Source organism: Alternaria metachromatica, assembly GCF_023757995.1.
Source record: "Alternaria metachromatica strain BMP 0045 chromosome Unknown scaffold_21, whole genome shotgun sequence".
Taxonomy (NCBI): Eukaryota; Fungi; Ascomycota; class Dothideomycetes; order Pleosporales; family Pleosporaceae; genus Alternaria; species Alternaria metachromatica.
This window is the reverse complement of record NW_026055512.1, coordinates 201998-228436: the sequence shown is the minus strand read 5'-3', so window position 1 is coordinate 228436 and position 26439 is coordinate 201998. Positions and strand designations below refer to the sequence as shown.

Below are 26439 nucleotides of genomic sequence, written 5' to 3'. Positions count from 1 at the left end.
AGCAGGGTATATGAATGATTTTCCAAGTCTTGCTCGGATAGCCGCGTTACCTGTTGCGATAATTCAAGGTGCGCCTGTTCACTCGTACGGAAATGCTCTTGACGGCTGACTAACGTAATGTAACTTTAGTCTGAAGTTCTAGTCGAGCATCAACATCACCACCACCACCGACCTTGCTACCTCGCACGACGCACTCCTAAACCGTCCACCATGTTCCGAACAGCACTCCTCAGGTCCGCCCGGTCCGCCGTCCGCGCTGCCCCCCGATGCCAGGCCGCAATGGCTCGCCCCGTTGCGCGAAGCTCCTTCGTCCAGCCAAAGCAAATGAACCCCTCCGTATACTTCCAGGCCGTACGATGCTACGCCGCGAGCGCTGGTCTGTCAAAAGATGAGGTCACCGGCAGGATAATGGACCTTTTGAAGAACTTCGACAAGGTAATGGTTATGCGACGGGAATTTTAGAAAGTGGCTAACGCAGAAGCAGGTCACCGATGCCTCCAAGGTAGCTACCAACCGCGTGTGAGGGACTGGAGACAAAGGCTTATATTCTGCAGCTGAACGCCGAATCGCACTTCCACAACGACCTCGGTCTCGACAGTCTGGATACCGTAGAGGTGGTCATGGCAATTGAGGAGGTTAGTCGGCCCGCGTGCGATACTCGGAAGGCAAATCTGACAGTGAGGCAGGAATTCAGCATTGAGATTCCCGACAAGGAGGCCGATGCCATCCACAGCGGTACGTTCAGATGCAGGGTCGGAGATATACATACTGATGATATCACAGTCAAGCAAGCAGTGGACTACATCATGGCCCAGCCCGATGGTGAGTCGCAACTTGAAAATCCCGAAGTTGCCCGAAACTAACACATCGCAGCTCACTAAATTGTATTGGAGAGCCGCGCTGGATTGGAGATGATGGATGTGGAATTGAGAGTCGGTCCTACCGGCATCGCTATATATATGCCCCCGTGTAAAACAGTCGCCTGGGTCGGCACCGTGTACTTCTGATAGAATTGACGCTATCCACCTCCCAGTGCTTTGGCTATTGTGTTGTTGGACGCCTGTTTACTTGATCTCCGAAGCGTGCGTAACTAATCTTGGCACATCCGAGACCGACACCCTGTCCGCTGATTGATGTGGCACGAGAATCAACCCCCAACGCGTAACTCACACAGGCGCCTTGCGATACCCCTTATTCTTTACATCGCCGTGCCCGCTACCCTCTCCTACATCGCACTCACCGAAAGTCCCACATAGTCCGACACCGCGCATGCGCAGCCCAAGCGCCCTCATCCCTGCGCCCGTTGAGGAGCATCACGCATAATTTCAACGAGACCCCCCTCCCGTTCCACAACCACACCTGATGGCTTCTAGCTCTGGTCTGACGCGCCGGAGAGGAGGCGGCGGCGCTGCAGGCAACGGCGAAGACGAGAGCAGCCGAGTCAGCTCGCCAGCACCCAAGCGCAACGACGACCGCACCCCCGAAACCTCCTACGAAAGCTCCGAGAATGGCCACAAGATCGCATTCGACCCCCGGGACATCAGCGAAAATGCAGAGAGGAGCAAGCAGCCCAAGCTGACGCTCATGGAGGAAATCATCCTCATGGGGTTGAAGGACAAACAGGTGTGTACACGGCAGGGCGCTGGTGGGCTAGGGGCAGCAGGCTGATGAGTGAGAATAGGGATACCTGTCGTTCTGGAACGACAACATCTCCTATGCATTGCGAGGCTGCATTGTCATAGAATTGGCCTTCCGAGGCCGCGTGAGCATGCAAAAGGACTCGAATCGGCGACGGTTCCCCCTCGCAGACCGGGTCATCGAGGTCATTGACGACACGTTGACCGGAGAGGTTCTGCTGGACGAGGCCCTCAAGATGATGAAGTCGAGCGAGAAGATGAGCGTCAACTCGTGGATCGACCTCATGAGCGGTACGTTTGCGGCGCGCAATCCCAAGGCTGGTGCTCGGCACTAATTATACACACAGGAGAGACGTGGAACCTCATGAAGATTGGCTACCAACTAAAACAAGTACGCGAACGACTATGCAAAGGCCTCGTCGACAAGGGCATCCTACGCACCGAGAAGAAGAACTTCCTCCTGTTCGACATGGCTACACATCCCGTCGCGGACGGCGGCGCAAAGGAGGAAATTCGACGCAGAGTCCGGAACGTTCTCACCAACCGCACCGTCGTCCTCCCTGGCAGCCAATTCCTCCCCGAGGAGTTGGAATTCAGAGTGCTCCGAACAATCACCATGGTCTGCGCCGCGTATGCCGCCAACGTCCTCGAGAACGCCCTGACAACGTTGGGTCACGAAGCGCGGGAACGGGCTTTTGCTCAAGTGGACGAGCTGCTGGCAGAATATTCGCAGTGGCCGTTTGCAAAGAGGCAGGGCGGCTCGCAGGGTGTGGGCGCAAACTTGGGTCAGCTCATCACGGACGAAGTTAACGGTTCCAAGGATAAGGAGCTCCAGCTTGAGGTAAGTCAATCGCTGTTTTGCTTTCCCTTAACATGACAGAGCGCTGACTATTTTACCATAGGTTGTCGCAGCATGCTTGAGTGTATTCACTCGACTTGACTCGCTGCTTTGAGCGGAGGGAATACAACGAGAGCAGCGATATTACTGAGCAACAGGGGAGCGCACGTCTCAGCAGCGAACCTGCACGTTTGAGTATCTATCGCAAGCAAAGCAGACGCATATAGCCGGCGAACTTGTAAGCGGCGGCGTGTCCGGGCCGGGACTGGATGGAAATGTTTAGGTATTGTCAGTTTCTAGCATTGATGCAACTAGGATGGATCTGGAGGCGAGGGCGTCAGAGTGCGGTGACGAGGTGTACTACCAGACGCTTCTTATCTTCTTCTACTAGGCGGGTCTTTCCATAAAATACAACCTTTATTCGATAACGAACAAGGTCCACTGCATTACACGAGTGGCTTTTCCTCTGAGCTTACCGGTCTAGGTAGGCGCTAGCATTCGTCATGGCGTCACACGTGATGGGCAGCGTGGAGACGATGGAGTGCAGGTGTAATTATGTGGAACAGTCGGGAGAGCATGGCCTCTGCTTTCGTGAAAAGAACCACGCCGGGCAGAGACGCTGGGTGCGTGGGAGCGTGCCGACGAGCTTCAGTGTGGTCATGGGCTGGCTGGCTCGGCGCTCGCAAGCGGCGGGAAGTGGGAGCGAGGCGCAAATCCATCAATGCCTCTGCCTGACACACAACACATCATTCCGAGCTTATCCACGGCCGCGACCCCGCCCAAGGTACCGCAGCAGGTGTTTCGCCGATTTAGGTTTCCTGCCAATACTCTCGCCTGTGAAAGGCTTACAGACGGGCTGCTGCGCGCTTGACTACCCGATCGGCACTTCTTTCCCTGGACAGCCAAACAGAGGCCCAGCCCAGCCCTGTGACCTGTGACGACGCGCAAATTGCATGCTCGCAAAGGTATGTGTTTTTTCTATTGCTGCTATTTATTCGCGTGATCGCGGCGCGATGCATGCGCTTTCTGGCGATGGCGGCGCGGGTGTTGCTGTCGCCATCGCATCGCACGTCCGCCCCCTTCTTCTGGCAGGCGCGACCGCTTGGGACGCCCATTGACCCACTCGAGCCTCCATCACTCTTTCCAGCCTCCATGCCTCGGCTCTAACCAGGGCAGCAACACGCAGGTCGCTCCTGCTGCGCGCATCCACAGTTCCTACGCGATGCCCTCCCCGCCGCTAGCCGACTCTCAGTCCCTCGATCCTGCCCACGGCGCGTCCGCCAACGGCATCAACAGTGAAGGTGCTGTCCAGCCCGCCAACGCCCCGACCAGCATCAATGGACCCGACGGCGCGTCCAACGACAACAACGCGATCCGAGACGGCAAGCAGAAAGCCAAGGCCGTCATGGCCGCCTCTGGTCTGAACCTCGCCGGCGCGCAAGGCGACATGGCATCGCCCGCGCAACCCGAAGCCATCAACGGCGCGTCGCCCAGCAGAAAGCGATCGCGTTCGGGCACCCGCAAGTCATCGCACACGCCTTCCCACGACGACGGCGCGAAACCCACAGCCTCGCAGACGCACCTCCTCAACCGCTATATCGAGCGCGACCTGTTGGACAGTGTAAACAAGTACGAACGCAACAAGCATTCCGAGAGGGTCTATGGCGAACTCAACGACCTGCGCCATTTCTACCGCGACGAAGTATATCCGGTCCGACGACAGAACCCCGGCGCCATCTTTGGATATGGCTACGGTGGCTACGGCAACGGCCTGACCGAGATACCTCCCGACCCCAGAGACCCGCGCGCCCTACCGCAAACTAAGCTGCTATACCCTGAGAATGCCAAGCGCGCTGGCCGTCGACTCGCACCGCAGCTCAAGGTTTCGAAAGAGAAGGGGCTCCAGCAAGCAGACCAGATTGAGGAGCTTGTACCTGTGCGCTTGGATATCGAATTGGATAGACTGAAGCTTCGCGATACTTTTACCTGGAACCTCCACGACCGCGTTACCAACCCCGTGCTCTTCGCCCAAACCCTCGTCGAAGACTTCCAAATACCGCCCGAACTGCGCCAGAACGTAATGCAGCAAATCGATCGCGAAATTCACGAGCAGGTACAAGACTACTACCCCCACGCCTTCTTCGACGACGAGCCACTGGATCCACATCAGCCATACTCGGCATACAAGAACGACGAGATGCGGATATTGATCAAACTGAACATTACCATTGGCCAGCACACCCTCGTAGACCAGTTCGAGTGGGAGATCAACAACCCTTTGAATGCGCCTGAGGAGTTTGCGAGACAGATGGCCGCCGACTTGTCACTATCCGGAGAGTTCACAACCGCAATCGCACATTCCATAAGAGAGCAGTGCCAGATGTTTACAAAAAGTCTTTACATCACAGGACATCCCTTCGACGGGCGACCAGTCGAGGATACAGACATACAAGACAACTTCCTGGCATCTCCACTCCCCTCCGTATTCCGCCCGATGCAGTCAACAAAGGACTACCAACCCTACCTTTACGAACTCAGCAATGCGGACCTGGAGCGAGCCGAACTTTCAATCATGCGCGAACAGCGACGCCAGAAGCGTTCTGTCAACAGACGCGGTGGTCCTGCCCTGCCAGACCTCAAAGACCGCCAACGGACTGTTCGGACGTTGGTCGTTTCATCAGTGCTGCCTGGCGCTGCGGAAACGATTGAGGACAGTCAACTCTTCAAGGCCACGCGCAAAGCCAGAGAAGGCCGTCGTCGCGGTGCTGATGGCAGCTCAGACGACTCAGATAGTGATGATTCAGTCATGGAGTCTCCCGCACCTGCTCAATTGATGACTGGAGGCACTGCTCGTACCCGTGGTATGCGCGGAGCTGCTACTGCTGCTCAAGCTGCGATGCGATCCGCCATTGGAAGATCAGCAACTCCCGAAGTCTCGAATATCCAAACACCCCATCACGAGCCACGGGCGTCGAGGTCCCTACGGTATGAAGCGCGGGAAGAGAGCGTATCTGAACCCACATCACTAATAGTCAAACTCCGCATAACGCCCGCAAAGTTCAGGGAATGGGTAAGGAACCCAAGAGCTTTCGTAAAGCCCGCTGGAACTCCCATGATGACACTCTCGCAACCACCAACGCGGGGTACGCCTACCGCAAACTCGATGCCTCCTCCACCGTCACCCGCCATGCCTTCCCGCTCCACACCGACAGTACCGACATCCGTTGAAGCTTCGCCGAAACTACCTTCCACACCCACACCAACGACACCGAACAAGCAATGGAATTACAAGCCGGATGGCTCGTTGGAAGCACCTTGGCCAACGCCCGCCACTTCACAACATGTAAGATCTCTCCTTGCTTCCGTGTAGTCATATCTGACCCATACTAGCCTCCCACTCCCCCATGGCTCCAGAAAGCGCTTCAAGACCTACGCGATAAGAATCCCGGGGAGCTCTTCGAATCTACCATGCGCTACGCAGTCATGAACGAGCGCCACGAGGACCCGAAGACTGGCGAGATGGTGTCCAGACAAGTCAAGCTAGATACACTATCTCCAACCGCTCCTCTGCCAGCAAACCACAAAGCGTACTTCCTCCCGCGAATCCGATGCATAGACTGCCCAGGAAAGCTGTACAACGCTGGGCCCGAACAAACGGTCAATAATTTTGAATTACATCTGAAGAACCGCGTACACATGGAGAACGTGCGCAAACGGACTGGTCAGCCATTGTAGGCTTAGCATTCAGATTGCCTGTCTGCGCAAACAGGAAATGATATTCAGATAAGCATAGCGGGGTCTTTTTCATATTGGCAAGCGCATCCAGGGTATAGAAGCCCGTGTAAAAACAGCGGATCACGTGGAGTTGCGCATGCGGACAACGTGCTTGTCTATCGGCGTTCTCATTTGTCGGCTACAACTCGGAAATTTGGGCCCCTCTTGGATTATAACACGGAGGATTGGCATAGTTTGAAGCCTTCGTCATTATGCGGCACTATTTTGAGTACCTTCCTTCTTCTCTTAGTTGCTGGTGTCGTTTGTAAAGTATAAGTAAGGTTGGTAGTCTTCGACGCAGCGATGTAGGTAGGCGTCAATTACAGTTGTTCATATCAAGGCCGTGCAAGTGCCATCTCTCGATATTGTGAAGGCCTCTATTCATCTCCTTACCACAAGCCCCCTTCGCAGTCGTTGCTAGAGAGAACATCGTCCCCGCTTCACTCCGTCACGTGTTCGGTTCCGGCAATAGGTACCTAGCTTGTCGTCATGATGCTCAACGCAGCGCTTCTCGTCACCACCCTGCTCGCCATCATCATGAAAGCACAGGCTGCTACTCTCCCAATCCGAATCTTAACCCACAACATTCGCTATGCCGCCGATCCACCAGCCACAGGAGAGAAACCCTGGTCAACACGGAAACAACTGATCCTCAACGAGCTGCACTACAACACTCTTCACAACCCCGAAGCCTTCATCTGTCTGCAAGAAGTACTCAACGAGCAGATCGTCGATATAATGGCCGGTCTCGGCAACGAATGGGCTTACATCGGCGTCGGCCGCGACGACGGCAAAACCGAAGGCGAATACAGCCCCGTCATCTACCGCCCAGCCGTCTGGGAACTCGTGACCTGGAAGACCGTCTGGCTAAACGAGGACGGCGCCGTTGGAAAGAAGGGCTGGGACGCAGGCTCCGTTCGCATCGTGACCATCGGCACGTTCAAGCACATGACAAGCAAGAAGGAAATAGTAGCCATGTCAACGCATTTTGACAACTCGGGCGCCATCTCGCGCCGCGAATCTGCCAAGATTATCGAAGGAATTGCTGCGGATATCGCTTCCCCGGCGTCAAACTACTCGTCTACTGGCCTGCCTTTCTTCCTGGCTGGCGACCTCAACTCTGAGACTACGGATGATGCGTACATGATGCTGAATAACGCGTCGTCTCTCCTGCAAGATACGAAGGAGCAGGCTAAGTGGCTGTATGGTGATGAGAATACGTACACGGCTTTCGATGATGTGGATAAGGCGCTGATTGACTTTGTCTTTGTGGGCCCGAGGGGAGAGGGGGATTGGGGTGTTGAGGGGTATAGTGTGTTGCCGAATCGGTTTGAAGATGGGGTTTATGCTAGTGATCATCGGGCGGTGGTTGTGGATGGGATTTTGCAGGTTTAGAGAGGGAGAGGGAGATGTCTGTGGGGATGACACTTTGATCTTGTATTATGAGTGCGATTCCGCATCGATCAAATACCCATAGATTTGCGGAAGTTTGCGCTTGCTCTGTACAGATTCTTTGGGCATGCGAAGTACACCCTAAGCGTGAGAATGGTATGGTACGAGTTCAACAGCATGGATGTGGTCATTTGCCAGGAACACTATGTTCGATGTCATCAAATGTCTGGCATCTGATGGCACGCTGTCGAAGCTGTCAACAGCGTGGCATACATACAGCAGCATAACCGTAGTGAAGTTGCACTGCAATCATGGAAATGCCAACTCAGGCCACAAATACGAGCTCGAAAATGCGACTCAAATGACTACAAGTCCAATTTCCTTAGTCAAGGTAATTAATTCAGGAACAAGCAAAGCAGGTCGAGTGTGACGTTGTCAGGCGATCATCGTCATTGGGCTCTGGCTAAGCGAAAGCTCGAAAGCACCCCACTGAGGGGCTGGTCTGAACACAGGAACGACCTCGCGCACCACTCCAATTCTAGCTCCTAGACCATCTTCCCACACTCAACTATACTCAAGATGGCCGAAACAGCAGCTGTCGGTAAGCTCGATCCTTGTTCGCTATTAATGCCATCGACATGAGAAGCTATTCAGACGAAAAGAGCTTCGACCTCAGTTTTGTGCTGGCAATGAGTCGCAGAAGCTAACCCATATTGCAGACTACACTCTGGCGAACCCAGATACTATCACCAAGTACAAGGTCGCCGCCGACATCTCCCAGAAGGTCCTCAAAGAGGTCTCCGGTACGACGCTGCCCACACCTGCGCTCGTTTCCCGCGCGTAAACACGAACACAAACTGACCAGTCCAGGATGGATCGCCGCTGATGCCAGCATTGTCGAGCTCTGTGAGCGCGGTGACAAGCTCCTAGACGAGGAGGTCGCCAAGGTCTACAAGGGCAAGAAGGTCCTCAAGGGCATTGGACACTGCACCACCATCTCGCCGAGCGCCTACATCACCCCGTACACACCACTCAAGACCGATGCCGAGGAAGCCGCCGTGACACTGAAGGAGGGAGAGGTTGTCAAGATCCAGCTGGGTGCCCAGATCGATGGCTTCTGCGCGATCGTTTGCGACAATGTCATTGTCGGAGCTGCCGACGAGGTCACCGGACGGGAGGCAGATCTCATTCTGGCTACACACTACGCGAACGAGCTTCTGCTGAGGTTGATGGTACCTCCAGGCTTGGTTCCCCACGGCGACGAGGAGGAGCAAAAGAAGGCTGCGTCAAAGAAGGCCTACACCCAGAGCCAAATGACCAACATGCTTGAGAAGGTTGTCAAGGCGTATGGCTGCAACCTCGTCGAGAGCACCACCATCTGGCAATTCGACCACAACGAGATCGAGTCCAAGAAGAAGATCATTCTTGCGCCCGGCGAGGGTGTCAGAGGAGAGGGTCTCCCTGAGGTCGGCGAAGTGTGGGGTGTTGAGATGGGTGTCAGTCTCGGAAGCGGCAAGGTCAAGAGCAACAGCAACAGGACCACTCTGCACCGACGTACAGCCACCACCTACCAGCTCAAGCGCCCTACCTCGCGAAGCCTGTTATCTGAGGTTGTCAAGAAGTTCGGCACTTTCCCCTTCAGTCTGCGCCAGCTTGAGGACGAGAAGGCTGCCAAGGTTGGTGTTGTCGAATGTGTCCGCACGGGTGTCCTCCGCCAGTACGAAGTTGTCGTTGACAAGGACAACCAGCCCGTAGCTAGGTTGTTCAGCACTGTTGGTAAGTCCGAGGATTCCCCTGCTCTGTCTGTGCACGGAGATGCCCGATATTGGCCGATGTGGTCGATTGCTCGATCTCCATATTTCCACCCTCGTTCGCTTGATCGCGAAGGATTATGAAATCTGCTTCAGTAGCTAACATTTTAACAGCGATCACCAAGAACGGCATGCAGCGTCTGGCTCAACCCGCTGCCATCGACACCTCCAAGTACAAGTCTGACAAGAAGATTGAGGACGAGGAGATCCTCAAGATTCTCGAACAGCCCATTGGAAAGACTTCGACAAAGAAGAACAAGAAGAAGAAGAAGAAGCCCGCCAAGAAGGCCGCTGACGGCGGTGCTGCTCCTGCCGAAGAGGAGGAGAGTGACGACGAGGAGTAGACGCAGCTTGCGGAGACCTTGACGCCATACCCGCCTCTCGACTATGAGCCTGGATGACACGGACCTTTTTGGTGACTGCAGAAAACGGCAGGATCGGAAAGAAAATCGGCAAAAGACCCAGGTCTGATGTGCTTTGTCTTGTGCTCATGCACTTGATCAAGTAGAAGCGATAACAATCCAAAAAAAACAGACACCTATTTACCGGCCAGCATTTTTCGCTTCTCATGCGTGATATTGAGTAATGTAGGATCTGATAGCTAACACGCGCGCATTCAAGGAGTTACGGACGGCTCACGGACTGAGATCGTACCAGGTGGTCTGGGGAGTCTTTGACAGACGAACACAACTTTTATTTCCCTTATGTTTAAGCGACCGTGGACGCGCCATCAATGGCTGCCAATGCAGAAGGGGCTTTTTGTTTTCGATGTATCTATGGTGAAGGGCGGAGCGGATGTTGGGCGGCTTCGCGTCATTGTTCTTGTCTTCGGTTTATCTTGTCCACCCGTCATGTTATTGTCCCCCCAAACGCCGAACATGGCAAATGGAGAGAAGCTACAAGAGATCCATGGCTTTGTTGTTCGCTACGGCACACGAAAGCTATGGTGCTCTGCGCGGATAGCCAAGCATGGTGTAGAGTGAGGTAAAGCATGGAACAGAATTTACCCCTGAGTAGATCATGCAAAGACAGGATTGTGCTATAGAGATTTATCGAAGTGAAGTCAGGAACAATGTCAATAATATCATCTCTATTCAGGCGCGCGCCCACGTATTGTACGACCAGATCCGCAAGTGGCGATTGGTGAAGGTGAACTTGGGCACGTCAGGGTAAAAAGCGGACAAGTGATCGTGGATTCTTTGGTATCGTTGCACCAACACCGCACCCCGCCTTTGTCAGAACTGAAAAAACAATCAGACGATCGAAGAAGCTTCCGGCTATTCATACATTTTATTCCTGGCGACAGTAAGACATGGCGATGTTTGCGCATGCGTAGGGGGCTGACATAATAAGAAGGTCCGTCCAAGCGTCCAGGGCACCCTCGAACAACCTTCAGCGACTCTCATTCCTGCACTACCGACCCACAACGACGGGCACGGCATTGCGGCGTGTAAATTCTCGGACAACACGTGAAGTAAGTCTAACCGTCTTCGTGATTATTCTAGCGCGCTGACCAAACTGTAGTTTCGCCATGCCGGCCCTCCGCAAGTCTCTCCGGGAGTCGCGCGACTTCAAATCGCAACAAAGGTCCAGCACCACGCCCTACGCCTCACCCACCGGCACCCCGAGCGAGCACGTCAACGAGAAGAAGCAGCGTTCAATTACCGAGTGGACTGAACCCCAACCGCAAACTCTGGCCCCATCTTTCGAAGAGCACGGGTTTGCGCGGCACGGCGTCTTGGAGAATATGGCCCCCCTCGGTGTCCCTCCAAAGGCCAAGGACAAGCAGCGCGCGCGCGCTCTCGACGGGCCGGCTGCCCGAAATTCGCTATTGGGCAAGAGCTTGGGTTTCGGTGTTGACGAGGTTGGGTCGACGCCAGAGGTCACTCCAGCTCCTGAGCTCGAGCCTGACGACTCGGAGCGGCAGGAGGAGGAAGAGATGCAGGCCGCCTTCCCGATCCTAGAAGACGACGAGGACGACGACTACGAGCCCGCGACAAAACCGAAGAAGAAAGTGAAGGTGTCGAAAACTCCCGTCAGGGGCAAGACCCCAGTGCAGAGCAAGACACCTGTCAACGGCAAGACACCCACAATGAAAATCGGTCACACCAAGAGCGCCTCGGTTTCCGCGAGCCCGGCAGTACAGGCAGTCTCCATGTCGGAGCCAGTTGAGGCTGCGACTCAGCGCATTCAGATTGCGGTCAACGATGCGATTTCCAAAGCCAACAGCAACTCGGGCAAGCGCTACGTGGGCATTGCGTTGAGGCGCGCCTACGAGCAGAGCAAAATCGATTCCAACTTGGCAGACGCGATCGAATCGGTTATTCAAAGAAACAGCACCAATGCGCAGATGGTCCGATTTCGCAGGTTCATCAAGCAGTTCAAGCAAGAGGAAAAGGCGAGGATGGGTTTGGGCAAGAACGGGCGCTTTGACCAGCAATCCGCGATGAATCACGGAGCTTCATTCTTCAGTCAGCAGCCGTCTCCTAGGGCTAGTAGTGAAATTGTTCCTGATGACTCTGCCTCCGCCGTCAACGACTACCAAGATCGGAAGTTCATGGACTCTAGTAATTCAGCTACAAGCTTTTCGCACAAAGCATTGCAATCAGCTCTTGACCAAAATTCCGGTCAAGCACCTCACCCATTCAGCAGCGCACCCGCTCTTCCAGCCACTGCGGATACCTCAAATGAGTCAACGCCGAGACAGCCGTCCAAGTCGCCCAGAAAACGCACCGCTACCAACGGAACTCAGGCCCGGGATTCTGCCATGGATGTTGAGGGAGGATTGTCGACCGGAGCACCCACTCCAGCAGCGAGGACACCGGACACCGGTGGGAGCGATTCTGAGCTGTCGGACGTCAATGAAGAGATCGTCCAGAAAGGCCCTCCAGAGCCTGTGCAGGTCAACGGGAAACCTGCTGCACCTGCGCCTGCCGTGCCACCGAAGAAGGGAAAGAACATTGCGGCTGCGCGTGCTGCCAAAAAGATGAAAGGAAATGCCGGAAAGCTGTTCGGGAAGCATGCCTACAAGCAACAGCCACCGACCGCAGAACAGCAAGCGGAAGATGACCGAATCTATGAGATGCGAAAAGCTATGGTGGACCAGCAGCCTATTCGCAAGTTCGAGCAGTTCCCTCCTCCCGTCTCAGATGTTCGCTTTGATGACGAGATTCTTGAGACTGAGTCTCTGACCGACTCTCAAATCGCCGTGGGACCACCAGTTGATTCTGATCAACCACGACGCGCCGGACGAGTTCCAAATCATGGAACCAAGCGCCTGCGAGAGGATCCGTCGCGCTTCTCCTCACCTCAGTTTGAGCCTGCCATGTCGTCGCGTCCTTCAACGCCAGCAGTGGGGCCGGCACCTAAGCGGGTCAAGCTCACCAACGGGCAGGGCGCCAGGACAAAACGATCGTAAGTATTCTCAGCTCATTTTTTCAGCATCCTTGTCAATTTCTCGGCGTTGGTCGATGCATGTACCCGGTTCAGCACAGGGCTGTAAGCGTCGACTGAGCAAGCTCTACGTGTTTGCACGTGTTTGCATCGTACATTCCGTACATGTCATCAAATCATTACAAGGCTAACTGTTACACGTATAGGCCGGTCAAAAACCGAGACGCAGGACCTATTGCTGGTGTAGCCTTTACTGGTGGTGGCGGTTCGAGACAGTTGGGGCCTGATGACAATGACCCGGTAAGTGCCACTGGATTCCCGAAGCATCCAACCACACCATTCCTCTTCCACCACACAACTCATCAACAACAATTTCTCTTTTTCATCCCCAACATCAATGTTGCTCACTACAGACATCACGCCGCTCAAATTTCCATATTCTCCTCCACTTTCTGTCCTTTCTTCACCTCTAACAGAATGTCAGAACTCGCCACAGTCAGAGAGCGACGACTTCTGCTCTGCGTGTAGAGGCGCAGGCGAGTTTGTGTGCTGCGAAAACTGTCCACGCGTCTTTCACCTTCTCTGCTGCGATCCGCCGCGAACAGAGGTTCCAGATGGAGCGTTCTACTGTTATGAGTGCAACACGAAGTTCGCTGCATCCGACGATGCCGCAGAGTCGTATCCTAGCCTGGGTCCCCTCTTCAGCAAGCTTGAGCGCACAAATCCCCGCGCGTTTGCTCTACCTTCTGATATTCAAAACAACTTCGAAGGCGTTGCTGCACGTCCCGATGGCTCGTATTTTGAGGAGGTCAAGAAGTTTCCACTGTAAGTGTGACGCGTTCTGTCGCGTGATTTGGCACTAACATCACAACAGAGCGAAGAACAGTGGCTATGGCTACCAGAAGCCCGAATACACCAGGCTTATTGATGCTGACCACAAAGTCATTTTATGCACGCAGTGCGGAGTGTCGAGCGGCCACAAGCGTCAAATGCTGAAGTGTGACTTTTGTCACGCGTACTGGCACTTGGACTGCGTCGACCCGCCTCTCGCTAACCCACCACACATCAGCCTTGAGGCATCGCAGCGGGATGCCTGGAGGTGTCCTCGACATATCGAACATGACCTTCGCAGCGGTTTACTGCTGCAGAACGACCTGAGTTCCAAAGATGGGGATTCTGAGATGGCCGATGCCGCGCCGGTAACTCGGGTGCCACGCAGAGTGCGAGTGCGCAAGCAACCCGAATATGTCGAGCCCACCTTTTCACGTGGCATGCGCAACAATGGCTTGATCGATATCACTAACGATCCTGACGATGACACTGATGGCGAAGGCAATTATGTGTTTGGTGACAACGATCCCAAAGATGTCAACTCCAAGGTCTTCCGTGTTCCGGAGAAGGGAGTGATCCTTGACTTCGTCAGCAAGGTCAAGAGGTATACAAAGTCACATCAGCAGCTCATTAAACTAGTCACTAACACATCGCAGTGGCCGTGTAGTCAAGAAGGCCGAAGCCCGCAAGTCCGCAGAAGCTGCATCACAGCGCAGAGTGTCCATGCAAAATTTCCTTGCGCACAACTTCCAGCAGCAGCAAGCAGCACTATCTCTGGCACAGCTGGCAAACAAGACGCCAGAGATGAACCTGGGTGAGGGCACAGTTCAAGCGCTCATCCTCGGTCTCACTGTAAGACAACCTGTGGCCCACCGGCCTTGTTTTGATCCTCGGCGCTAATCCACGTGAAACAGTCCGAAGCTCCCCCGGCCGTCATCACCGCCATGTCCAACGCAGACCCACCACCGCCCACTGATGACGAGCGCGCGCAGTTGAAGATGCTGCAGCAGCTCATTCAGCGTCGACTTGGAGCTTGATTCCTGCTCAAGCACACCGGATCTGAACCTAAACATTTAGCCTGGTTGTCGTGACGCCACCGCGCAACCTGGACCCATCTGGGCCCCCCACAACACTCCTCATGCACTCAACACCAAAGATTCCAACTCCGCCATACCATTCCAAGACATTGTCGTCAAGGTAGTGCATAGTTCCTATGCTGTCCGTGGCGAAGTCATTGGGAATGCTCAGCCGTCAGCTCAGCCAACCCGCTCAACTTCCGTACTCGAACATGACACTTGTTCGCTAACGGACGCGCGGCACGGTCCTTGCCCGACACGTCAACGATTTTTGCTCTCTTTTTTCGAAAAAAAGCTCTCTCTGCCCCATTCCCCGTACCTTGTTTCCGGCGGATCACCTGTTTTGCACACGATGCGCGAATTCAGCGCTCGCTCGTTCCCCCACCCATACGTCTTTGTTTGCCGGTACGGACAGCTATTTACTGCCAAGTCCCTGCGCGCTTTTGCCAGGGACGCTTTTCTTTCGCTGTACCACACAACTGCATAGCGAGGAGTTTCACACGGGGTACTACTTTGTACATTTTGAGCTCTTGGTGAGGAGCTTTTTTCGTTTTCTCGTCCTTGTCTTCGGCGTTCTTCTGGGGGAGGGAAGCTGAACGCGTGGGCCAAAGTGTTAAAACTTTCTTTCTCCCTCCTCCCGATGTCTGCGGGTTTGACCGGTTTCACATTAACTAGTATACTTGCGAAGCTTGTATACTGGTTTCGAAATGGGAAGGAAGGGAGGGTATCTGGATGCGGTATCTTAGGAAGACATGTAGTATTAGTCGGTCTATGAACTGGGTGGATGCTGTGCCTATGATCTTTCTTGTGCCTCCGCACAAATGAAATTGACGTGAATGTGAACATGCGGCTCACTTACGTGAGAATCAATGAAGCAGAGCAGGAGACTTTGCGGACCAACTGGGGATTTACCGGGTTCACCATGTCAGACACGTCGCACACAGTTGCACGATAAGCAGCGAACTAAGACTCAGGGCAACTGCTGATGGCCTATCGACCCCACTTCGTGTGTATACATCAATGAGGCTGCAACACAGAGTCTTTGACCGGAGAAAAACAAAACACAAACGAGGCGGGGGCGCATGGGAACATGTTGATTGGATATGATTTCATTTAACGATTCGGTCCCATTCGTCTCAGCCTAATGCGACAAGACAAGACAATAGAGGCCATGTGTGCTGGCACAAGCGGGAGCCTGGCTCTCACGAAACCACGTCGCACGAATCAGTTCAACTCATACTTCATCTCGTTCCGCAGGACGGGAGCTTTGGGGCACAGATGCGTGGAAGGGGGACGTCGGGTTCTTTGCTCAAGGCTTGCAGCGGCCGAAGTAGCGGGGGTACAGGCAGCAGTCTCGGACGGTGTGCTGCTTGCAGAGCCAGGCGAGGAAGCGCTCGAGACCCAGTCCGTAACCGCCGTGGGGGGAGGAACCGTATCTGAAGGGTTGTGTTAGCGAATTTTGAACTCACGGATGGGTGTGTTGGTGGGTGGGTGGATGACTTACTTCCTCTGGTCGGTGTACCAGTAGTACGCCGCAGGATCGATACCTTCACGTGCAAACGCACCCATCAACTCATCGTAGTTGTCCATCCTCATGCTACCTCCGACAATCTCTCCAACACCCGGCATCAAGCAGTCGACGCTCTCGGTTACCCGTGCATCGTCCTTGTCCTTGAGCATGTAGAAGGCCTTGATCTCTGTGGGGAAGTGGGTCAAGAAGATGGGCCTGTTGATGATATCCGTCATGCGACGCTCAGCAGCCTCAGCGATATCATCACCGAACTTGTGCGGCTCGCCGTCTTCATTGGGGATCTCGTGCTCGACGAGCCAGTCAATGGCGTCTTGATACTTCATGCGCTTGAATGGTCGCTCGGGGAGTTGGAACTCTGGGTTGAGGTCCATGATGTATTGCTTGACGACGGGGTCGGCCATTGTGACCTCAAGTACGCGGCACATGACTTCTTCCAGGTGGTTAAGTAGGTCGTCAAAGTTGATGTAGTCGAGTTCGGCTTCGACGTGCGTGTACTCTGCTAGATGGCGGCGGGTGAGCGACTTCTCGGCGCGGAAAGACTTCTCGATACAGTAGACGTCGCCCATGGATGGTAGGCAGGTCTCGAGGTAGAGTTGGGAGGACTGGGTGAGGTAGGCTTCTTCGTTGTAGTAGCCGAATTTGAAGAGCGTAGCACCGCCTTCGACCTGCGTCTGAACGAGCGCGGGCGGGCTGACTTTGCGTAATCGCATCTCCTTGTAGACTTGGTTGAAGGCAAACTCGACGGCATCACGGACAATCATAACCTTGGAGGCTGTCTCTCCGCGGAGAGTGAGATGTCGCAGGTCAAGTAGTGTCGCGTGCTCAGTGTCTTTTGATACTCTGTTGGTGATGGCATCGTCACCACCGGCCGCCTTCCATCCATCGTGGATCTTGTAGTAGTCGACGTGCAGTTCGCGGTTGTTGGGTGCATGTGCGCCCTCTGGGATCTTCCTCAGCTCTCCGAAAATCTCCATGCTGGTCTCGCGGGTCAAGGTGAGGGCGTCGTAGGTCTTTGCGAGGTTGCCGGTGAAGATGACTTGCATCTGACCGTAGCCGTCTCTTAAAGTAACGAACATGACATCCTTTTGTCTCCGCTCACGATGTACACGACCAAAGACGCGTACACGTGTGCCCTTTGTGTCCTTGCCATCTCCCAGTGTAATCTTCTTCGAGTCGGTATCGTCGAGCTTGATCTTGATGGGGGCTGGCAGGCTCTTGTCCTCTTCTATAACAATCTTCTTAGCCTCGTCTAGCACCTTGTTGCGATCGTGCTCTTCCTTCATGCGCTGCGCAAGCAATTGTTGGTCCTTCTCCTGCTTCTTCTTCTGCGTCTTGGCGTAGTTGACGGCCTTCTTCATGGCCGACTTGGCGGCATCTTTCCATTCTAACCTCGATGTCGCATCGGCGCCCTCTGCAATCTCGCCAGTGACACTCTTGCGGGTGAGGAACTTGGCTGTCTCGCCGCGGGTGAGGACAGCGTATCCGAGTGATTTGTAGGGCAGCGACTCGTCGCCAGTCTGCTCTGGGGTGTCGTGACCGACGTCTTCGTCGATGTAGTACGTGGCTTCGGCCATGGTTGCGGTATTGGGGTATCGTGTAGTGTTCAATGGGTGGTTGTTGCGCTCCGAAATATATTGGGTGGCCGCGGGGTGCTTGACTCACCCCTCCAAGGCTCCGTGCACGCCTATGTGAAGCGCGACATGTATCGATAAGGACTTATAGTTCCTGCGCCGCCTCCTTATCTGTCGGTGAAGAGTCATATCAATGCGTTTCCGATTGATAGAGAGCTGTATACTAGACACGTTTTCCCCGTCGGCTTACGATGTGTTCCTAATGATCGCTCATTGCCCAGATTGAACGTAATGCTTCCAAGGTTTGGTGCGACTTGACGGCTCACTCGTCTCACATCACAATCTGGACTTAACACGCAAGCTCACATGATAGAACGATTTGACATGATGCAGGCCATAGTATGAGTGCATCTGTAACTTGGTACATGGGCTGACTGACTGCATTGGGGCATTGCAAACCAAGGCCGCTGTAATTCCGCGCTGACAAACGGAAGACCTCCGCTGCGTATTGTTGATTGTTTTGTCAATTATAAAAGTTACGCGATACAACAAGAGAAGTGCACTCAAACATCAAGATAGCGTTCAGTTTGAAACATGGCTGATCCAAATCTCTACACGTATCCGTCTCCTCTGAAGGGCTACGAAGGTATGGAGCCATTGCCGGAGTATGTTGCCCTTGAACACTTTACCTGTGATACCTTGCGACCACGATCACATATTTTTTTGGAGCACGTGCTAACATTTTCAAGTGAGAAGGCCGAAGATGGCAAATCCTATGCAAACCCACCAGCCGAGAAGAAGAGCGAAGCATACAAGTCCTTTGTAGCTCCTATAACCAACGGAATTCGAGGAGGCTTCGAGTAAGTCTTAAATTTGAGATGCAGTTATCTATGTATTTGACAGCAACTAGCGTCCACATTTACTTCCTCCAGTCTGATAATGATGAGGTCAAGTTCGCCAACGAGCTGTGGGAACGGATACGCCGCGAATGTAAGGACAATATCCATATACTCAATATGCTAGGATGCTCATACGACACGAAGTCCCCGAATTGCGCATTTACCGAGTATGGGACCGGCCTATTGGACCCCATCCTCTCGCCATGTTCGAGGTCAACATTTTCACGCCCGGTATGTATCGAAAGACCTCACCTCTATGCCTATGCTGACGACTAGTAGAGCAGTTCGGTGCTTTCATTCCCTGGCTCGTGATCAACAGGGGGCCATTGTCTGCACTGATTCACCCAAACACCGACGATGAGTTGAGAGACCACACTCAAAGAGCGACCTGGATGGGGCAACCACTGCCTGTGAGCACGAAGATGTTCAAGAAGACGGCGGAGACATTGTGAGAGTAATGGTGGGGATTGTGAAGTATGAATATGATTCAGTGGTATCTTCTGGTGCACTGTACTCCATGAGAGTCTTCGCGCACTGGTGCCGGATTTGATAGGATCTCTTCGTCCAAGTCGTTGTTGTGCCTTCTTCCAGTAGCACTTCTCCCTCAGCGACATACTCTCGATGCGACCCGCGTGACCTCTCAAGATCAATCAATCGGTGCTTTATGATAACGACGTGTTTCTTGTGCGTCTCATGCTTTCTTAACAGCCGGTGTTCCTCATACTTTGGTCTCGCCCTTCTTCTTTTTCTTAGTCTTCTTCGCCTTCTTCTTGTCTCGCTTCTTCAGCCCACTCATGCCTGTCTTACACGCTTCGGCATAGCGTGTGTAGAATGCGTCCAAGTCGTCTGGCTTCACCACGGTGCTCAGTATTATCTTGGGAATGTCCTCTCTGTCGGTGCCTGCCTTCTTGTCGCTCCCGTTGTTGTGTGCGCGGATTAGGACAGGTAATGGCTCGTCAGGATGTGTGTCCCATAATGGATCGTCGGCGATCTTGCTTGCTGGAGGAGGTGTAGCAGAGGTACCGAAAGTCATGCGCTTCTGGACTAGGTAGACGCTGCCGTGGCCTTTGGTGCGCGTGTACTCGAAAAGATTGGCGAGCCGTGTGAAGAACTGCAACAGTCAGCCTTGGACAGGCGCTTCATTAATTGATTTCTCATACCTCCTCGTTGGTTAGGTGGTCTCGCGCCATGGTGAAAGTCGAGTGCTATGGTGCGCGCGCCATGTAGTAGTTGGTTGCATGGATGGTGGGATGCCCGCGGCCGTCCGTGTGGAGCGGAGACGCGGGGATTCTCTCACCCAAACTCCGACTTCTCGAACTTTTTTGCGACTCTACCGTCTCGACCATCTCAACATGCGCACAGCTTTCGGAGGGCCCAAATTGCCCGTGGAATTGAGAAATCAGTTCGGTAATATGTCCAGCCGACTCTGGCAATATTTCAGTGCTAACATCAGCAGACCCAGCGAACAACAACCGACGAAATGGACCGCGCAATGGTCCACCGAATCGCAAAGACAAGCGCAAGGCCGATCGCGTAGAGAAGAAGCGCCAGAACAAGCAGGTCAGACGGCCAGCACCCTCGCATCCACACAATGGCCGCGGACCACGTCGTGAAGCAGAGTCGGACGATGAGGACGAGGAGGAGGAGATAGACTGGGACAACATCGAATCCGACGCTACACCACCCCCGATGGCTGCGAAGGAGTCGCCTCAACCGTTGAAGGGCATCCTCAAAGCAAAACCCTCACAGCCCAAGGAAGCGTCGCCGCCGCTCCCTAAACTATCGCGCGCCGCACAGGAAAAGCTGGCGCAAGATGACGCTGAGATTGCAAAGTTGGAGAAGAGGCTAGGTGTGAAGAGCAAAAAGAGGTCCAAGGGAGCAGACGATGGTCTGGACGACATATTCGGCGACCTTGGAGATTTCAGTGACGAAGAGGATGCCCAACCTACAAAGAGGAAGAGGAAAGAGGACGACGATTGGCTCGCAAGCAAGAGGCGGAAAGCCTTGGGTCAGGAGTCGAGTGAGGAAGAGGACAGCGAGTCGGAAGGTTCCGTATTTGACGAGGACGAAATGGGCATGGAAGAGACAGGCTTCGACGAAGACGACGACACTGAGGATGGTTCTGAAGACGACCTGGGCTCAGATGAGGACGACGACATGGAGGATGCAGAACCGGAAAAACCACGTATACGAGAGAACCCATACATCGCTCCCGTAGCCGCGAACGCCCAACCGACTAAGTACATACCACCTGCGCTGAGAGCAGCCCCTGCTTCAGATACGGAGGCTTTACTGCGTCTCAAAAGGCAAATTCAGGGTCTCTTCAACAGGCTCTCGGAAGCCAACATACTGTCTATTCTGAAGGAAATCGAGAACATCTACCAAAACAACCCCCGAGGCTACGTCAATAACACACTTGTCGACCTGCTCGTCGGCATGTTGTCCGATCCGACAGCTCTCCTCGATACGTTTCTGAACCTGCACGCTGGTTTCATCGCTGCGGTGTACAAAGTTATTGGACCCGATTTTGGCGCGCAAATAGTGGAACGCATTGTCGCAGAATTCGACCAACACTACCAACCGAACAAAGACGGCAATGGAAAGCAGACGGCAAACCTGATATCTGTAGTAGCGGAGCTGTACACATACCAGGTCATTGGCAGCAACATCGTCTTCGACTACATCCGATTCTTCCTCGACGAACTTACGGAGATCAATACCGAGCTCCTACTGAGAGTAGTCAGGGCATCGGGTCCGCAACTGCGACAAGATGATCCAACTTCACTCAAAGACATTGTCGTCTTGCTGCAAAAGTCTGTGGCTAAGGTTGGCCAGAACAACCTACCCGTCCGAACAAAGTTCATGATTGAGACGATAAATGACCTCAAGAACAACAAGATGAAGACAGGCATAGCCAATTCCGCACTTTCAAGAGAGCATACGATACGGATGAAGAAACAGTTGGGTACTCTGAATTCAAGAAACCTCCGAGCAACAGAGCCGCTACGCGTTGGTCTCAAGGATATCAAAGACACGGATAAAAGAGGTAAGTGGTGGCTAGTGGGAGCGAGTTGGCGTAATGAACCTGGAAACGAGGAGAAGCCCGAGGAGTCAAAGCAATCTGGCAAGACTTCAAAAACCATCGACGTTGAGGACGACGACAGCGAAGTCGATCTCGTGCAACTTGCCCGCGAACACCGTATGAACACTGATATTCGACGCGCCATCTTCGTCTCTATCATGTCTGCCAGCGACTTCAAAGACGCTCAAATACGTTTGAACAAGCTCAACCTCAAGAGGTCGCAGGAGGCGGAAATTCCACGGGTCATTGTGCATTGCGCAGGCGCCGAGAAGACCTATAACCCATACTACACAGTCCTCGCCCGGAAAGTCTGTTCAGATCACAAGACACGAAAGAGTTTCCAATTTGCACTATGGGATATCTTCAAGAGTCTAGGAGAGAAGCAAGACGGCGCAGATGACTCGGATGATGACGATGACGATGCAGGTGGTGACACATCTCTTCGCAAACTTGTCAACCAAGGCAAACTGTACGGAACACTGATCGGCCGGAAAGCTCTACCCATCACTAGCCTCAAGAACCTCAACTTCCCCTACTTGCAGCCAAAAACCAAGACGTTCATCGAAGTCTTGCTAGTCACGACGATTCTGGAGTCGTTCAAGGCATCCAAATCGAAGGACAAGCGAGACGAGCGGGCAGTACGCGAAGTATTCGTGGAGGTGGATCAGGCTCCTGAGATGATTGCTGGGCTGCAGTTCTTTCTCAAGAAGACTGTCAGCAAGACAGAGATCGTCGAGAAACATGAGAGAGAGACTGTTCGATGGGCTTGCAAGTCAATAATAGACATGTTGACGAGAGTACTGGCCACCACGACGTTGACGGAGGACTAAGAATAGGAAGGGAGGAGTCATTGCCGTTACATATAGCCAGAATACCCTTTATTTGCCATATAGAGTAATGCGATACCGGTTGCCGGGACACTGAGACGAAGATGTTACGGAGTAGACGTGAGGCACTTTGTCAGCTTGGCGCCACCCTTGACCCTACGGAAGCCGCATAGACCTTCCCGGCCGAGCTCCGCAAAAAGCTCAACCACATCTCCCATCCCACGCCCCATCCATTGACGCCTGTCATCCCCGCCGTACACTTCACGGCTTCTCTTGGTAGCGATTCTTCGGTAGTCTCCACCATGTTCCGCTCACTGGCACCCCGCGCCATGCAGAGGGCGACGCGGCCCGTCTCCCAAAAGACATTTTGCGCATCCAACATCTACTTCCAGAACCGGTTACGACGAGGCTATGCGTCGGAGGCTGGTAAGTCGCATTACTACGAGGCTTAGAGGGGAGTATGTGCTGATTGTTGGATAGAGGACAAGGACCTAGTCATCATCGGTGGTGGTGTCGCAGGCTATGTCGCAGCCATCAAGGCAGGACAGGCGGGCATGAAGGTTAGCGACGACAGACATGGCGACTGCGCAGCTCAAAGGCTTACACGGCGATAGGTCACCTGCATCGAGAAGCGTGGCTCCCTCGGTGGAACCTGCTTGAACGTCGGCTGCATTCCCTCAAAATCGCTCCTGAACAACTCGCATCTCTACCACCAGATTCTCCACGACACAAAGGGTCGCGGTATCGAAGTCGGCGATGTCAAGCTCAACCTCCCCGCCATGATGAAGGCGAAGGACACCTCCGTCTCTGGTCTCACCAAGGGAATTGAGTTCCTTTTCAAGAAGAACAACGTCGAATACATCAAGGGCACCGGCGCATTCCAGGACGAGCACACCGTCGCTGTCAACCTGACCGAGGGTGGCGAGACCACCGTCCGCGGCAAGAACATCCTCATCGCCACTGGTTCCGAGGCTACACCCTTCCCTGGCTTGACCATCGACGAGCAGAAGGTCATCACAAGCACTGGCGCTATTGCGCTCCAGGAAGTGCCAAAGAAGATGACTGTCATTGGTGGTGGTATCATCGGACTTGAGATGGTAGGAATCCTCTTTTGAACCATATGGCATTTCTAACGATTCGTAGGCTTCCGTATGGTCGCGTCTCGGCTCTGAGGTTACCGTTGTCGAGTTCTTGGGTCAAATCGGCGGCCCTGGCATGGACAACGAAATCGCCAAGCAGACACAGAAGATCCTCACAAAGCAGGGTCTGAAGTTCAAGCTCAACACCAAGGTTACCGCTGGTGAGGTTCACGACGCCGGCGTTAACATCAGCGTTGAGGCCGCCAAGGGTGGAAAAGAGGAGACCGTATGTCCAGCGCATGCATTTGTGTTTAGAGAGAATGCTAACCGTTACAGATCGACTGCGACGTCGTCCTCGTTGCCATCGGTCGCCGCCCATACACCTCCGGTCTTGGTCTGGACAACATCAACCTCGAGACCGACGACAGGGGCCGCTTGATCATCGACCAGGAGTACCGCACCAAGATTCCCCACATCCGCGCTATCGGAGACTGCACATTCGGACCTATGCTTGCCCACAAGGCTGAGGAGGAGGCTGTCGCCGCCATTGAATACATCCACAAGGGCCACGGCCACGTCAACTACGGTGCCATTCCCTCCGTCATGTACACCCACCCTGAAGTCGCCTGGGTCGGCCAGAACGAGCAGGAGCTCAAGGAGGCGGGTATCAAGTACAAGAACGGAACCTTCCCCTTCTCCGCCAACTCAAGAGCCAAAACCAACCTCGACTCTGAGGGTATGGTCAAGTTCCTGGCAGATGCTCAGACTGACCGGATATTGGGTATCCATATCATTGGTGCCAACGCCGGTGAGATGATTGCAGAGGGCACTCTTGCTCTCGAATACGGTGCCAGCTCAGAGGGTGAGTCGAATACACTATCTATGATTGCAGAACAAAGCTAACAATGTCCCAGATGTTGCCCGCACATGTCACGCTCACCCCACTCTCGCTGAGGCGTTCAAGGAGGCTGCCATGGCCACCTACGACAAGGCTGTTCACTACTAGATTCCCCTTTTTTGGTCCGGCTTTCCCTTTCTGCATCAGCGACATGATGTTCGAGCTCTCAAGCGCGCGAGCAGGGAGTTGTGAATAGTATTTTGTAGAATATATCTGATGCGTCATGCTTGCCAATTGAGTTTTCGGGATTGATGTGCATGTGATGATGCCCGCGGGTGGAGCCGGCAAGGCTGAGACATCCCTGCTAGTGGCGTTTTGTCGCGTGCACGTAACGCGTACCGCGATTTGAGATGCGGAAATCAATTACGCTCGCGTTTCCGCTTTCACGCATTCCTACCCCACACAAGACGACATGAGTAACGACGAGATTGAACAGCGCTGCACTGTGCTACGACAGGAACTGAAGGCCTGGGAAAAGAAGTTCGCCGCCGAAAACAATGGCCGGAAGGCGGGACGCGATGATATCAAGGCCAATGCCGAGATCTGTACGTATACAGCGACGCCAGTAGCACTGGTGTCCTGCTAAACATGTGCAGCACAAATGTACAAGGAGTACAACAAGCTACGAGTACGATTATCCAGCAAAGCCGCGCCGCAGACCCCCTCGAAGCGCGCCCCAAGCCGAAAAGCGAGCCTCGATGTCGAACGCACACCAAAAGCCGCGCCCAAACCCAATCTTTCCACGCCGATGAAGAGGAAGAGGGAGGATGAAGATACACTAGAGAACGTAGATTACGCCGCCGAGCTGCTCTCTCCACAAGGACCTTCTGTTATAGGACCCACGCCTCAACGCGATGGCATAGTGCTAGGTCTCTTCGATCAGCTCCCGTTCGCCCAAGGCACCCCGAGCAAACCGCGGACTGTACTAGGAGATGTAGGATTGAATGTTCCACAAACACCGAGTAGGAGATTACAAGACGCAGCAAGCGAGACGTCGCTAGAGTCAAGAGCAAGAGGGGAGCGGACACCACTATCGGCCGGGAAGCGATTCCTCCTGAATCAGTTTGTCACACCGAAAAAGAGGAGATTAGACGAACAGGGTACACCGTCGTCTACAACCAGAGGCCTAGCTACACCTGCATTCCTGAAGAGGGACAATGTCTTGAGCGCCATTGGCGAAGAGGAGGAGGAACCCATATCACGACCTGCGCCCTGGATGCGCCGCGGCCTTGGGCGCAGCTTGAGTTCCATGATACAAGCGATGAGAAAAGATGAGGAGGACCAACTTGACGAGGAGGCGGATATTATGCGCGAACTGGAAATGGAGGAAGAAGGCATCGCCGTACCCAAGAACTCTAGAGCGCCGCAGATCTTGATCGAAGATAGCCAGGCGGCAATGCCCCTAGGCCCGGACCGAGGCCTTGAGTCTGATGAAGACAGCGAGGAAGAGCCAGAACTTGGTCGTGACGGCAAGCCGCGAAAGGCTTGGAAGAAGAAGGGCTTGAAGAGGCAGACACGGCGAGTGATAAGTAAGATGTGCTGTTTGCATCGAAAGAGCTACATGACTAACAACTTCTCAGTGCGTCCGAACGTCGTAAAGCCCAAACCAATACCAGCCGTACAGACACATGACGAATTAGACGAGGAGCAAGCAGCCGTGCCTGAAACACAAGTACCAGCAGACATAGCAGACGAGTTTGGTTCTGATCTGGATGGAGACTCCGACTACGCGAGTGATGCTTCACATACCCCAAGGAGACGGAAAGTGCCAGCAAAGAAACCAGAGCAAGCAAAGGAGAA

General features: G+C 53.9%; 10 protein-coding genes across 10 annotated transcripts; 8 read left to right on the top strand and 2 right to left on the bottom strand.

Annotated features, from left to right (window-relative positions):
- Nucleotides 1-210: 210 nt before the first annotated feature.
- J4E83_007961 (uncharacterized protein) lies at nucleotides 211-863 on the top strand (the record flags this gene model as incomplete). Its single annotated transcript, XM_049334859.1, has 5 exons — nucleotides 211-435; nucleotides 485-502; nucleotides 555-635; nucleotides 687-735; nucleotides 784-863. 5 exons carry the CDS (start codon nucleotides 211-213, stop codon nucleotides 861-863), a joined length of 453 nt encoding a protein of 150 aa, XP_049186010.1.
- A 499-nt stretch (nucleotides 864-1362) lies between these two features.
- VPS74 (Vacuolar protein sorting-associated protein 74) lies at nucleotides 1363-2590 on the top strand (the record flags this gene model as incomplete). Its single annotated transcript, XM_049334858.1, has 4 exons — nucleotides 1363-1623; nucleotides 1682-1928; nucleotides 1985-2478; nucleotides 2540-2590. 4 exons carry the CDS (start codon nucleotides 1363-1365, stop codon nucleotides 2588-2590), a joined length of 1053 nt encoding a protein of 350 aa, XP_049186009.1.
- A 1107-nt stretch (nucleotides 2591-3697) lies between these two features.
- On the top strand, nucleotides 3698-6210 carry J4E83_007959 (uncharacterized protein; the record flags this gene model as incomplete). Its single annotated transcript, XM_049334857.1, has 2 exons — nucleotides 3698-5818; nucleotides 5866-6210. The coding sequence occupies 2 exons, from the start codon at nucleotides 3698-3700 to the stop codon at nucleotides 6208-6210; spliced, it is 2466 nt and encodes an 821-aa protein (XP_049186008.1).
- A 531-nt stretch (nucleotides 6211-6741) lies between these two features.
- On the top strand, nucleotides 6742-7644 carry J4E83_007958 (uncharacterized protein; the record flags this gene model as incomplete). Its single annotated transcript, XM_049334856.1, has 1 exon — nucleotides 6742-7644. The coding sequence occupies one exon, from the start codon at nucleotides 6742-6744 to the stop codon at nucleotides 7642-7644; it is 903 nt and encodes a 300-aa protein (XP_049186007.1).
- Nucleotides 7645-8220: 576 nt separating this feature from the next.
- On the top strand, nucleotides 8221-9796 carry J4E83_007957 (uncharacterized protein; the record flags this gene model as incomplete). Its single annotated transcript, XM_049334855.1, has 4 exons — nucleotides 8221-8242; nucleotides 8361-8444; nucleotides 8512-9417; nucleotides 9567-9796. 4 exons carry the CDS (start codon nucleotides 8221-8223, stop codon nucleotides 9794-9796), a joined length of 1242 nt encoding a protein of 413 aa, XP_049186006.1.
- Nucleotides 9797-10983: 1187 nt separating this feature from the next.
- On the top strand, nucleotides 10984-14713 carry J4E83_007956 (uncharacterized protein; the record flags this gene model as incomplete). The annotated part of the gene is made up of 6 exons (XM_049334854.1): nucleotides 10984-12866; nucleotides 13052-13145; nucleotides 13330-13670; nucleotides 13720-14280; nucleotides 14333-14528; nucleotides 14591-14713. The coding sequence occupies 6 exons, from the start codon at nucleotides 10984-10986 to the stop codon at nucleotides 14711-14713; spliced, it is 3198 nt and encodes a 1065-aa protein (XP_049186005.1).
- A 1348-nt stretch (nucleotides 14714-16061) lies between these two features.
- Nucleotides 16062-17857, bottom strand: J4E83_007955 (uncharacterized protein; the record flags this gene model as incomplete). Its single annotated transcript, XM_049334853.1, has 2 exons — nucleotides 16062-16188; nucleotides 16257-17857. 2 exons carry the CDS (start codon nucleotides 17855-17857, stop codon nucleotides 16062-16064), a joined length of 1728 nt encoding a protein of 575 aa, XP_049186004.1.
- A 591-nt stretch (nucleotides 17858-18448) lies between these two features.
- Nucleotides 18449-19205, top strand: J4E83_007954 (uncharacterized protein; the record flags this gene model as incomplete). The annotated part of the gene is made up of 5 exons (XM_049334852.1): nucleotides 18449-18519; nucleotides 18604-18714; nucleotides 18765-18844; nucleotides 18898-18984; nucleotides 19033-19205. The coding sequence occupies 5 exons, from the start codon at nucleotides 18449-18451 to the stop codon at nucleotides 19203-19205; spliced, it is 522 nt and encodes a 173-aa protein (XP_049186003.1).
- A 266-nt stretch (nucleotides 19206-19471) lies between these two features.
- J4E83_007953 (uncharacterized protein) lies at nucleotides 19472-19943 on the bottom strand (the record flags this gene model as incomplete). Its single annotated transcript, XM_049334851.1, has 2 exons — nucleotides 19472-19864; nucleotides 19914-19943. The coding sequence occupies 2 exons, from the start codon at nucleotides 19941-19943 to the stop codon at nucleotides 19472-19474; spliced, it is 423 nt and encodes a 140-aa protein (XP_049186002.1).
- Nucleotides 19944-20105: 162 nt separating this feature from the next.
- J4E83_007952 (uncharacterized protein) lies at nucleotides 20106-24747 on the top strand (the record flags this gene model as incomplete). The annotated part of the gene is made up of 8 exons (XM_049334850.1): nucleotides 20106-20160; nucleotides 20210-22632; nucleotides 22836-23088; nucleotides 23143-23222; nucleotides 23277-23759; nucleotides 23806-24027; nucleotides 24078-24603; nucleotides 24656-24747. The coding sequence occupies 8 exons, from the start codon at nucleotides 20106-20108 to the stop codon at nucleotides 24745-24747; spliced, it is 4134 nt and encodes a 1377-aa protein (XP_049186001.1).
- Nucleotides 24748-26439: the final 1692 nt, after the last annotated feature.